Source organism: Lemur catta, chromosome 10 (assembly GCF_020740605.2).
Source record: "Lemur catta isolate mLemCat1 chromosome 10, mLemCat1.pri, whole genome shotgun sequence".
Lineage (NCBI taxonomy): Eukaryota > Metazoa > Chordata > Mammalia > Primates > Lemuridae > Lemur > Lemur catta.
Genome location: NC_059137.1, coordinates 65,730,851 through 65,744,364, shown reverse-complemented (window position 1 = coordinate 65,744,364; position 13,514 = coordinate 65,730,851). Strand labels below are relative to the sequence as shown.

At 38.8% G+C, this 13,514-nt stretch overlaps 1 protein-coding gene across 3 annotated transcripts in view; it reads right to left on the bottom strand.

Annotated features, from left to right (window-relative positions):
* CFAP95 (cilia and flagella associated protein 95) overlaps window positions 1–13,514 on the bottom strand; it is an 80,284-nt gene that overhangs the window by 32,864 nt on the left and 33,906 nt on the right. For all 3 annotated transcript variants that reach the window (XM_045562411.1, XM_045562413.1, XM_045562412.1), the window contains exons 3-4: window positions 10,445–10,563; window positions 9,153–9,221 (exon numbers count right to left, since the gene is read on the bottom strand). In XM_045562411.1, the coding sequence (XP_045418367.1) occupies window positions 9,153–9,221; window positions 10,445–10,563 (188 nt within the window). The remainder of the gene's footprint in view (window positions 1–9,152; window positions 9,222–10,444; window positions 10,564–13,514) is intronic.

Below are 13,514 nucleotides of genomic sequence, written 5' to 3'. Positions count from 1 at the left end.
GGGGAAAGTGTCAAGCCAGGACCTAACTGTGTCTGAGGAACAAGTAGCCCAGGTTGTTTAAGAAACAGAAATGTTGATTTTAGAAATTTCAAAAGGTATAAAGAAACTTTTACCAGTATTTCCTTTATGAGTTTGGTGCTTATGATGGTTAATTTTATGTGCCAACTTGACTGGACCAAAGGATGCCCAGATAGCTGGTAAAACATGATTTCTGAGTGTGTCTGTATGACTCTTTTGCTAATTCAAAAGAGATTACAATTTAAATCAGTAGACTGAGTAAAGAAAATCTGCCCTCACCAATTCAGGCAGGCATCATCCAATCTATTGAAGGCATGAAAAGAACAAAATGGCAGAGGAATGGTAAATTGTCTCTCTTCTTGAGCTGAGATATTCAATTTCTTTTGCCCTTGGCCATCAGAGCTCCTAGTTCTCTGGCCTTTGTACTCTGGGACTTACACCATATCCTCCCTCCTGAGGTCTCAGGCCTTCAGAGTTGGGCTGGGAATTACACGACTGGCTCCCCTGGTTCTCAGGCCTTCCAACTCGAACTGAATCATACCACTGGCTTTCTTGATCCTGCAGCTTGCAGAAGGCAGATGGTGGGCCTTCTCAGCCCCCATAATGGTGTGAACCAATTTCCATAATAAATCTCCTCATATATACATAACCTATTGGTTTTATTTTTCTAGAGAATACTGACCAATACAGTGCTCAAGGACTGGGCTGCCTGAATGTAGCAATTATTCTCTCCATGCTTACAGAGGAAAGTGATGTTCAGAGAACTTTAGTACACACCAGAGTTCTCCTAGTTGACCTATCAGTCAGAGAAGCAGCACAGAAGAGTGGCTAAGAGCATGAGCTTTGGCATTAAATCGTCTCAGTTCAAATCCTGGCTCATTATCACTTGCCGGCTGTGAGAGCCTGGACACTTTACTTGACTTCTCTATGCCTTTGTTTTTCCTTCCACAGACTGCAGATGATGATGGAACCAACTCACAAAGTATTTGTCAGGAGAAATAAGTTAGCAGATGTAAACCACTTAGAATAGTACCCAGCACATAATAAACACCGTTTAAGTATTTGCTTTTATTAGTATTACTCTTGCAGTTATAAGTTACAGAAACCCACCCGACACTTGATAAAAAAAAAAAAAAAAAGGTCAGCTCACATAAAAGGAATGTCATCAGAACTGTCTTTTTCCACATCTCCACTTAACTTCATTTATAGATAGAGGCTCCCCCAGAAGCAAGATATCATCTGTAACTCACAACTGGAGCAGGAGAGTCTATCTTCCCCCTAAAACTCTGATCATTGGATTAATAAAATATGGTATATGTATACAATGGAATATTACTCAATTACAAAAAACCATGGTGATCTAGCACCTCTTATATTTTCCTGGGTAGAGCTTGAGCCCATCCTCCAAAGTGAGGTATCACAAGAATGGAAGAATAGGCACCACATGTACTCACCATCAAATTGGCACTGACTGATCAACACTAAGGTGCTCACACGGTAGTAATATTCACTGGGGGTTGGAGGGCTGGGGTTGGGTAAACACAACTAATAGACGCAGTGAGCATTGTATGGGGGAAAGGGTACACCTCCAGTCCTGGCTTGGGTGAGGCAAAGGCATAACATGTAACCAAAATGTTTGTACCCCCATAATATCCTGAAATAAAAAAAAATAAACAAAAAAAGAAAAGACCAGACAAACCAAAAAAAAAAAGAAAAAACCTCCAATTATTCTCCTTTGGCTGGCCTGGCCTGGATCTTGTGCCCAACACTTGGGCTTTTTAGGGAGGTGGGAATGGGAAACAGAATCAGGCCATCCGTCATATGGCCCAGCCAAATCACACTTAGTGGGCGAAAGGAGAAAGCTGGACACATAAAAACGAAAGGTCTTCCACTGAATAAGATGGAGGATCAAGAGTTGAGTTCAAGTCTGCCTCACTCCCACTCCATGTCTTTTTCAACACACCACTCTCCTCTTCACATGTTCCTTGTTGTTATCCTCATCATCATCATAGGGCAAATCTTTAAACTTTTTTTTCTTCTGGAAAAATGTCCAATAACTGGGTGGTATTTCACCAAGACACAAGCTGCCACACAAGTGCCTCAGTAGAAAGAAAAGTAAATGCTTTGCACTGTACTTTGACAAAAGGAAAACCCTTCATACTATTCACATGCAGTCCCTTTCTTCTGCAGAGTGCCACAGATTTTACAGATGCCTAGTGCCCCAGTGAGAGGAATAAATCAGAAGAATTTAAACTGTAGCCGAGGCTTGCTGCTGCTACTCTGAAGTGACCACTCCACACACATATGGGTAAGTGCTCTGTCCCAACGATGAGCACTTAACTGCATGAACAGCTTTTGGGCCTCATTTAACTTGCCCATTTATGCAACTGTAGATGCCTTTCTCCTTATAGCCATAAAATTTTAGAGTGGGAATGGATGTTACAGATCATTTGGTTCAATCCTCTCATTGTCCAAATGGAAACAACTAGAGTCCAGAGAGGGTTATTAACCAGCACAAGGTCACGTAGCAGGTTTATTGAAGCCCAGAAGTAGAACCCAGGTTTCTTATTTTCCAATACGATGCTCTTTCTGAAAAGCTACACAATTTCCAAAAAGCCATCCAGTGATTCCAAACACTATTAATGTCTTTCTTCTCCCATTGTGTGGATCACATAGTGTTTGGATGCATTCTGGAAACAAAATACATTTATCATAAAATGTCAGCAATATGCGCCAATCACTACCACCAGGAGGCAATGAAATTTGGTAAAAATGACAAGATGCTGTGGTTAGGGCTGGCCCTGTGGGAGGTCTATCTTGAGTACTTCTCTATCCTCCAGTAGGTGCACAGTGCTCCTGGGCCACCCTCAAACTGACCCAGGCTCCCATGGACCTGCTTCTCACACAGCAAACACCCTATGCCAGAATTGGTCTTTCCCTATCAAAAAAAACTGACTTCTCCTGTGGACCATTATCCCAGGACCTCACATGGTTATATGTGTATATTTACATGAAGGCTTCTGAGAAATAAGATCTTAACATAAAATTATGTATTTTACTACCTCTCCTTTCCAAAATTGGATCTACTTGATATAGTTTTTGTTTTTGTTTGTTGTGTTATTTTGATTCCTTTTGTTTATTTAATGGTCACAGATGTAGTCCACATATTTTTACATGGAAAACCTTACTTCTTAGAATGAATTAGTTGCAACTCTCTGGTTCTGTGGAAAAATCATAAAATGATTTTGTATTAGGTAATCAGATATACAGGGGCCTTCTGATAATTAGTGAGTTGGTTTTTCAGGCCTCATAAAAAATACTTCCAAATTAAGTGAAAGTTACTTGAGGATGCTTGAGAATCAGGCAGAAAGACAAAGACTCTTGAACTGACTTACTAACTATACTCATGTTCCCAACCACTTTTCCATACCTGTACCGTGTCTATCCATGTAGTAAAAGTAATGTATGTTAGAGACTCCCTCCACATGCACCTGCATCTGTTGAGGACCAAATGAGCATTGTTGATGTCTGAAAGGTCTTTGAGCCTCCCTGACTCCCACCCTCCCATCACTGGAAATGTCAATTTCTTGGAAACTCATTGGTGGGAATGAGACCACCTCTCAAGTGAAAATAGTTTTCATTCTAGACAAGCTCAATCTAGCCTCAAAGCCTATAAATCTCATTTTTAAAGCTTAAGTCTCTGATATCAATTTTAGTGTCAACCTAACTGCTCCCTATATGACAATTTTTTTCTGTCTATCTCAATCTGTGACATATGTGGAAGGAATTACTCACAGAGCCCTTTAGTTAAGGTCAGGAGTGACAAGTCCCACTGGACTTATCAAACATTCTACATGTCCTGATTTTCAGTATATTTCACTGAGATATTTGTTGCCAATTTATGGAGGAAAGGTGTTGTGTCTTCTTCACATCAGTCCAAAATAAAGTACGTGGGCCATAGCTTGAGTTATGAGAAAAAGAAACAGACAGTCAAATGCCATCATAACGTAATGGACAATATCGAAAAATTTAGATAAGTGCATCAGATTAATGTCTCCTTAATATGAAAGCTATACTTTTATTATTCTGGGTTTTTTTCCTTAAGAAGTAACCTGAAGCCTAAATTTACATTATGATTACAGCCTTTCTTTTATAAGTTGAAGCACATTATTTTGGTCCATTGAACAAACTCATTCTTATTCATTGCCTTTTAAAGTTGACATTTAACTTTCACAGCTGTAGAGTTGGCAAGAAGCAAAAGAATACTTAATATTCAAGAGAGCAGATTCTAAAACACTACAGCATTCTATTGTATGGAACATCTTATAATTAGTGTATATTAACTGAAAGAAAGAATTATATATGGAATTAGTGGAGGATGGTTGAAGGTGTTCGTGTATTTATTTCCTTGCTAAAACTCATGAATCAAATAAAACAAATGAGTAATTCTAGCAATTCAAACTCATAAAGGCTGATTTTCTAAAAGAACATGTCTTTGAATGCATTTGCCAAAATAGAATTAAGAACAACTTTTGGTTCTAAAGGCCTTGAACCTCTAAATCAAATAAGATAGGAATTGGCCATACCTCCTTGTATTATAATTTCCTATTCAACATCAGAAATGACTAATCTATTCATTCCAGATATAACTATGGTGTGTTTGCTATTGGTTAGGCTCTCTGTTAAGCACTGGGGACAGAGCTGTGACAGTCTTGCCCTTCGGAGCATTGAATTTAGCAAGAAATACAGGAATGCAAGTAATTGCAGCAAAGATGAATAGCATTAGGATAAAAGAAGTAGACGGTGCTATAGACATCCTCCAGGGACCTCACCAAGGCACAGAGAGAGGGGTAGCAGTAGGTATGGGCAGGTCCTGTGGAGGAGGTGGCTGATCAGATAAGACTTGACGATGTCAGAGTTAAGATTGAGCATACACATCGAACCTTGTTTCCTCAGAAAGCTCCACTAAAAACACATTAAACAGGTCTTGCTGTGTTCCCGGGCTAGAGTGAGTGCCATGGCATCATCCTAGCTCACAGCAACCTCAAACTCCTGGGCTTAAGGGATCCTACTGCCTCAGGCTCCCCAGTAGCTGGGACTACAGGCATGTGCCACCATGCCCGGCTAATTTTTTCTATATGTATTTTTTTAGTTGTCCAGATAATTTATTTCTATTTTTAGTAGAGACGGGGGAGTCTCGCTCAGGCTGGTCATGAACTCCTGACCTCGAGCGATCCACCCGCCTCGGCCTCCCAGAGAGCTAGGATTACAGGCATGAGCCACCGCGCCCGGCCTAAACAGACTTTTTAAAACTCACAATAACAGGGTAGCCTGTAATCCTAGCACTCTGGGAGGCCGAGGTGGGCGGATTGAGCTCGGGAATTCGAGACCAGCCTGAGCAAGAGCAAGACCCTGTCTCTACTAAAAAAACAGAAAGAAATTAGCTGGACAACTAAAAATATATAGAAAAAATTAGCCGGGCATGGTGGCACATGCCTGTAGTCCCAGCTACTCGGGAGGCTGAGGCAGGAGGATCGCTTGAGCCCAGGAGTTTGAGGTTGCTGTGAGCTAGGCTGACGCCACGGCACTCACTCTAGCCTGGGCAACAGAGTGAGACTCTGTCTCAAAAAAAAAAAAAAAAAAAAACCTCACAATAACAGGATAAATAGGAAAAGGGACAAGAGAAACAAATTTTGGAAGCTCAAGATAAGATGGACAAGGGTCTCTGACTCAGAAAGCTGAATCCTAAGTCAGCAAAGACCTAGAGGAAGAGCTAGATGAAAGGCAGTTAGAGCTCCAAAGCTACTCCCCTGGACCCCACTGCAGAGTACCTGCCCCTCCCCTATGCCAGAAGAAAGCTAGAAATTTATTCACCAGAGAAAGTCCTCGATCAACAACACAATTCAGTGACCATACACAATGAGGGATCCCAGCCCAATTGCCCTGCTCACTCTATGAACACAGGCACCAGCCTTTCACCCTTCAGGTGGGAGATTGGGGAGTCTCCTCTGGGAATGTGACCAGCCCAAGAGGAAAGACTAAAATACAGTCATGTCACAGAATGATGTTTCAGTTAATGACAGATTGGACTGTATGTACAACAGAGATCCCATAAGATTATAATAGAGGCTGGGCCTGGTGGCTCATGCCTGTAATCCTAGCACTTTGGGAGGCTCAGGCCAGGAGTTTGAGGTTGCAGTGAGCTGTGATCATGCCACTGCACTCTAGCCCAGGCAACAAAGCAAGACCTTGTCTCAAAAAAAAGATTATAATAGAGCTGAAATATTCCTATTGTTTAGTGATGTTGTGGCTGTGGTAACATCATAACACAATGTATTACTCACATGTTTATGGTTATGATGGTGTAAAAAAAGCTACTGTGCTGTCAACTGTATAAAAGGAAAGTATCTACAATTATGTACAGTACATAATACTAGATAATGATAACAAATGACTATGATACTGGTCTATTTACTATACTATACTTTTCTTTGTTATTTTGGAGTATACTCTTTCTACTTATAAAAAACAAGTTAACTGTAAAAACAGCCTCAGGCAGGTCCTTCAGGAGGTATTCCAGAAGAAGGCGTTGTTATCACAGGAGATGACAGCTCTGTGTGCATTATTGTCCCTGAAGACCTTCCAGTGGGACAAGATGTGGAGGTGGAAAACAGTGATATTGATGATCCTGACCCAGTGTAGGCCTAGGCTAATGTGTGTGTGTTTGTGTGTGTGTGTGTGTGTGTGTGTGTGTGTCTTAGTCTTTAACAAAAAAAGTTTTAAAAGTAAAAGATACAAATTTTAAAAATAGATAAAAGCTTATAAATAATAATATAAAAAAGGAAAATATTTTTGTACAACTGGTACAGTGTGTTTTGTTTTAAGCTGTATGATTACAAAAGAGTCAAAGCTTTTTAATAATTTAAAAGTTTATAAAGTAAAAAAATTGTAATATGCTAAGGCTAATTTATTATTGAAGAAAGAAAAAAAATTATAAATGTAGTGCAGCTTAAGTGTACAGTGTTTATAAAGTCCACAGTAGTGTAGTCATGTCCTGAGGCCTTGACATTCACTCACTACTCACTCACGGACTCACCCACAGCAACGTCCAGTCCTGTAAGCTTCATTCATGGTGCACGGCCTGTACAAGTATACCATTTTTTACCTTCTTATACTGTATTTTTACTGTACCTTCTCTATGTTTAGATACACAAATACTAGCATTATGTTAGAACTGCCTACAGTATTCAGTATAGTAACATGTACAGGTTTGTAGCCTAGGAGCGAGCATAGTCTATATATACCATATAGCCTAGGTGTGGAGTAGGCTACACTATCTAAGTTTATGTAAGTACACTCTATGATGTCTGCACAAGGACAAAATCACCTAATGATGCATTTCCGAGAACATATCCTTGTCATTAAGCAATGTATGACTCTACTGACACTAAGGCTTCTTTGGAAAAATGACCCCCTAGATTCCTTCAGTAAATATCCAAGTCAACAAGACTCACTCACAGGCTCAGATCTCCATCTATTAATCATGAGAAGAAAGCCAAAGATTGATTCCCAAATATCTGAGGAAAATGCCTCCAGCATAGAAGAAAGACCATACAAACAAATAAAAAACAAACAGAAACAATAAAAGCATCTTGAAGAAAACAGAGACTATGCATGGGGAAGAAAATAAAAAAAAAAAAAGGCAAACTATCATTAACATCCCCAGATAAGAGAAGATATTGAAGTCATGAAACCAAAAAAAGATAATATAAAAACAGAAAGATTCATAAAACAAAAAGAGAATTCAATAGTAGGGTTGAAGAAACAGATGGAAAAGTAGATAGTAAAGACAAAAAGAAAATAAGAGAGAAAAGACAAGAAGATTAAAAGACCAGGCCAAGCAACCCAACATCCAAATAAAGGATTTCCAAAAGAGAGAACAAAGAAAACGCAATAAATCAAGAATGAAATAAATCAAGAAAATTATCTGAGTATGAATTGATAGACTGCAAGGATTCAGCAAGTGTCCAGCAGCACGTTTACTAGGTAGGCATCAGTTAGTGCTGTAGTTGTTTTACAGATGTTGCCTTGCTTACTCTTCACAACCTCATAATGCACAGTCCAATACTTAGAATCTTGACAGGCTTATATTTCCACATCATCTTTCTATACATTATGAAAGTTTGTCTTCTTTAGAAAGATTAATGGGTAAGAAATTTCTTTTTTCTTTTGTAGTAAGAATTCATGTTGCCCCCAAAACAAATGTATTTCTTTTATTAGTAAAGATAGTAGTCTTTTACTGTACCGTCAATTCTTATCATTCACAATAATGCACTATGCAGTTGCCATGACACTGAATTAGCAAATATTGAGCCATTGCTCTTAGGGTAAATACAAGATTAGGTTCCTGCAAGCCTCTGGTCACATTTTCACCAATCCATCAATATATAACCTTGTTTTATCTATATTTCTGCTTAAAGACACCTTTTTAATATATATTTTTGATTTATTAACATCGAAACTCACTGCCAACAGCACTACAACTCACGCCTGAATGAAGCTTATCTAACACGTATTTCCTCTGAAAGGCACATCACAGCCTTCTTGCTCTTAGGCACACAACAGCACTTCAGAACGATGCTTTGGGGACGTTTTAAACAACGAGATCACCAACAAAAAGCATAAAAGTTTGAAAACCTTCGAACTAAATAAACTGTGAAAAGGACGCTTGTTTACAGGATGAGAGCTGAAATGAGAAGGCAGAACATCACCTAGTGTGACCTCAGCTGGGAGTGGGCACATCCAGTGAACTCAAACATTTGCTGCTCTGCACATATACACGAATGACCACCACAGACACCTAAGTATTAATCTGTAGGTTGCAAATACATAAATTTCAGCAAGCAGAAAAATTAGCAAATATAGAATCTGCAAATAATGAGAATTAACATTATTACTATTATAAATGCTATGCATACTGATGGAAAAAATCTTTTGTTAAAAAAAAATTATGTAAAGCCTTGTAAAAGGCATTTTGTTGACCTTGACATACCCTCGTACCTTCACCTCTGCAAACAAACCTTCTGAATCAAGAAACATTTTGTGCAATCTGCAGCAGTTTAGGGACTACTAACATTTTGTTCCAATCCGGTGGATGTCTAGTAAAGACAGCTCCAAAGCCTCTGGCAGGTGATCCAGTGTCCCTGGAACAAGATAACAACTTTTAGAAAACATATTAGACTGCCACCCATATCCTTTCAAAGCCATAGAAAACAAATTTGGGGCTGAATTTTTATGATGATTATTTTTAAAAGGGTTGTCATGTTTGCAACTTTCATGCACTTTGCAAAATAAAATGGCCCAAAGAGTAAATGGAAATTTTAGCATTTTTGTCATTACCTTGATTGCATTTTTTCAATAATTACAGCATAAGATAAAGGCTATGTCATGCACTTCCATAGAGAGGCATTGTGCCAGGTTGCAGGACTATAGCTATGATTAGGAAACAATTCTTGCCAGGTGTGGCGGTTCACACCTGTAATCTCAGCACTTTGGGAGGCTGAGGTGGGAAGACAATCCCTTGAGGGCGGGACTTTGAGACCAGCCTGGGCAACAAGAGAGATCCCATCTGTACAGAAAATAAGAAAAATTAACCAGGCGTGGTGGCGCATGCCTGTAGTCGCAGCTACTCGGGAGGCTGAGGCAGGAGGACAGCTTGAGCCCAGGAGTTTGAGGTTGCAGTGAGCTAATGATTGTGCCACTGCACTCCAACCAGGGAGACAGAATGAGACCATGTCTCAAAAACAAACAAACAAACAAAAAAAAAAAAAACAGTTCCTAACCTCAAAGAACTCGATCTCTGACTAAATACATACATACAAATAACTAGAATGCCAAGTCCAACTGTTATGCAGGACATAAAATACTCAGAAGGCAAAGATTCAAGGGCAATTAATTCTGATTAATGATGATTAATGAAAGCTTACTGCACGTCAGGCAATATTTCTATGCACATTTCATACTTTATTTCATCTAAATTTCAGAGCAACCCTATGAAGTAGATACTTTTATAATTCCTATTTTACAGGTGAACAAACAGGATTGTAAACATCAAATAACTTTCACCAGTAAATTATACAGCTGGGGTTTAAACCTAGATAGTCAGAATATTGGGCCAGAAAAAAACTTGTAGAGAGGAAATGACATTTTACCTGGACCCAGAATAAGTACAGTGTTGATTGGTAAACAATTGAAATAAAGAGAATTCCCAACAGAAGCACCAGCATGAGCAGAAAGTATGGATGTTTGAGACAAAAGTGCTTAATATGTTCCTAGAATGTGTAGCTGGGGCCACTACACTTCTTTGCTACTTATATAAATCCTTTTCTGCCTTTGCATATTCTGTAAACGAAAGTATTAAGAATACCTTTCAATAATCCCAGAGCTCATTGTTTCCTCATTTAATAAGGCTTTGCTCTTTATTTCAGCCAATTCTTTGTTTACATAAACTTGTGACATCTGTTCATGTGCTTCTGATATCCAAATCTGGAAAAATAGAAGCCACTTATAAGAAAAATGAATTAATCACCAAAAATGGCCAGCTACTAAACTTTATTTCTATTGAAGTACATTCTGATTTTAACTAACTCTAGTTGACATTAAAAAATAAGTAATATCTCATAGCTATCAACTATTTCATCATAAATATGTAAAAGTGGCAATGACTGTATCGTAGGAAAATAAAAAACAAAATTTTAAATGAAATATAAAGTGCTCTATTTAATTAAATGCTAACTCTACCTACTTTCTATTTTCTTATTTATATGTCTCAGAGTTGGTATTAAATTCCCTAAGAAAATGTTTGTAGCAATCACTTTGTAGATCACAAGGACTTCAGATACCATCATCATCATCATCATCCTATGCTCTCAGGAACACATCCACTCTCTATCACAGAGGATAATTTGGTGAGTTGTCAATAAATTATTCTTATGGGGGGAATCTGAAAATTGTAAGATGTACTCAAACCAATTGCAGAAGCATCATGGGTAGCATCTAGGATATCTTGAGAACAAAAATTGATGTAAAGGATTCAATATTTTCTCCATATAAAACTCTAGAAGATCACAAATATGGAAGTTAAGAGCAGAGAACCAGAATTCATCACCAAAGAAACCTGTTACTTTTCATGAACCTGAAGACTAGGTTCCCCAGGACATCCAACAAAGCCCACTGGATTTTCTATTTAAAAAAAGAGACCACTCCTAGAAACCTGGAGCCTTGAATTGCAGGACTATCATGGCCATATTCAAACATCTTTGATTCACTTTGGGTTACTAATAAGGCTCTATTATAATTAGGAATCTATCCTCATAAAAACAATTTTGATATAGTCTCTGTTCCTGGTTCCTTGGTCTACTCCATGGCTCTCTAGATCCTTGGCTTCTCAGAGCACTGCTCTCTAAGACCTCAAGCTCCTGAATCCCTAGCCTCCCAGCCCAGTTTCCCAGATCTCGCCCTTATACCCTTAGCTCAACTACTCTTTCTCTCAGATTTCCAGGTTCACAAGTCAATGGTAAGGGACACCGTTGTGGGTCTCATATATGACACAAAAAGAAAATATATCTTTTGGGAAAAAATTAATAGCCATCATTTTGTTTAAAAGTTTATGAGATTGACTAGAAAATTAAGCTTAGGTATGTTCTGATCATTTTCAGCCATGAAGTATTTCAACAAATCAACCAACCCTTTGAAAATTATATGAAACAAAGATATTTCCAAACATGAAATAGAGGAGTAAAAGGAAACAGATAATAATAGCATCAGTGGAGCTTAAGTTTATCAAGTGCTTATTCTGTGCCAGACGATGTATTAAGCACTTTATATGTATTATTTCATTAAATACTCAAAGCAACCCTATGAATGTTGAGTATCAATCATGGTCTCAGAAAGAAAAGAACAACCAAACGGGGAACTGAGGAGAATTGAATGGAAGATCTATTTATAAAAGTGTGGCAAGCATTAAGAAATTCAACAATGTTGATGCACCCTGAGGATAGCAATAGTGGAGAGCCACAGGGTAGGGCACTTACTGGGACCCAGAGAAACCTATCACTGTAAAGACAGGGCCATCTGATAGTTGTGGTTTTCAGAACAGACACATAGCCACTGCCAAACCATGCCCTTGTAGGGAGGAAACCACAGGAATAAATGTTCAAGCTCACTCTCCTTTCACCACTGATCACCTGCTGGTGCCTCCCATGGGCCAATCCCAATGGGAAACCAGAGGACAAGGATGCTCGTTGAGGCAATCCATAAAGGTCAGCCTCCTTGGCACAAAGCAGGTTGAGAAAGGTGGAGAGCAGATCCGGAGAAGCAGATGAAGAACAATTAGCATAATTCATTTCCATTTTAAGAAAGGGAAAACTGAGGCTGGATGGGATTAAGTAACACCCAGGCAAATCAGCTAGAAAGAAGAACCTCGACTGTTAAAAACTCATGCAGCCTGACTCACTCATTCATTCATCCATCCACCCATCCATATCTATGAAGTATCAGGCGTCATACGAGGTTCTAGGGCTAGAGTATTATACAAACTCCAGAGGCTATACTGGCTATAGCTTAGTGAGTTGTAGCAAATTATGGGCATAATGATAATAACAATAGTACATGGCCAGACACCATTCTAAATGTCTTCACATTAAATGCTCACGACAACTCTTCTATTCTCACTTTACACATCAGGAAATAAAGACACAGAAAGTTGTAGACTCTTGACCAAAGTTACAACTGACAAGTGGTAGAGCCAAGAATCAAGGAGAAGCTGTCTGACTCCATAGCCTACTCTTAACATCTGTGTTTCCTATATTAGAGGCAAATGTTATCCTCCAATATTAGACCTTCCTTCTTCATCAGTAATAAGAAACTCAAATTTTAGCAGGGTGCATGATGTTACAGAACACATTTTCCAGACGTCCTTATACTTAGCATATGACCAATGACTAGTATCTGGACCAATCAGGCATAAGTGGAAGTACCATACAACCTTCAGGAAAAGTCTTGTTTTTCTTTTTCTCTTCCTGCTGCATAACATGTGAACATAATGACTGGTTTCCAGCAGTCATCTTGAGTCCTACCCAAGGGATGGTGGAGCAGAAAGCTGGAAGGAATGGTCTCTAACAATGTATGGAACTTCTTCTGTATCAGTACTGGTCTCCTGTCTTCCTGACTTTTTACATGAAAGAATAAAACCTTAGTGAACAGCCTCTGTTGATTTATGGTTTCTGTTGCATGTAGGCAAACCTAATTCCACACCATCTTAATGTGAAAAAATCACTTTGGTGTAGAAATGTTCATAACCTGACATAAGGATGGGTAATTCATAAAAGCACTACCATATGTTTAAAAGTCTTTTGGGCTTTATATGTATGTATATCACAAACTGGAGATTGGCAATTTGGTATGTGAGATAGCTAAATTAACACAGTACAAACTCA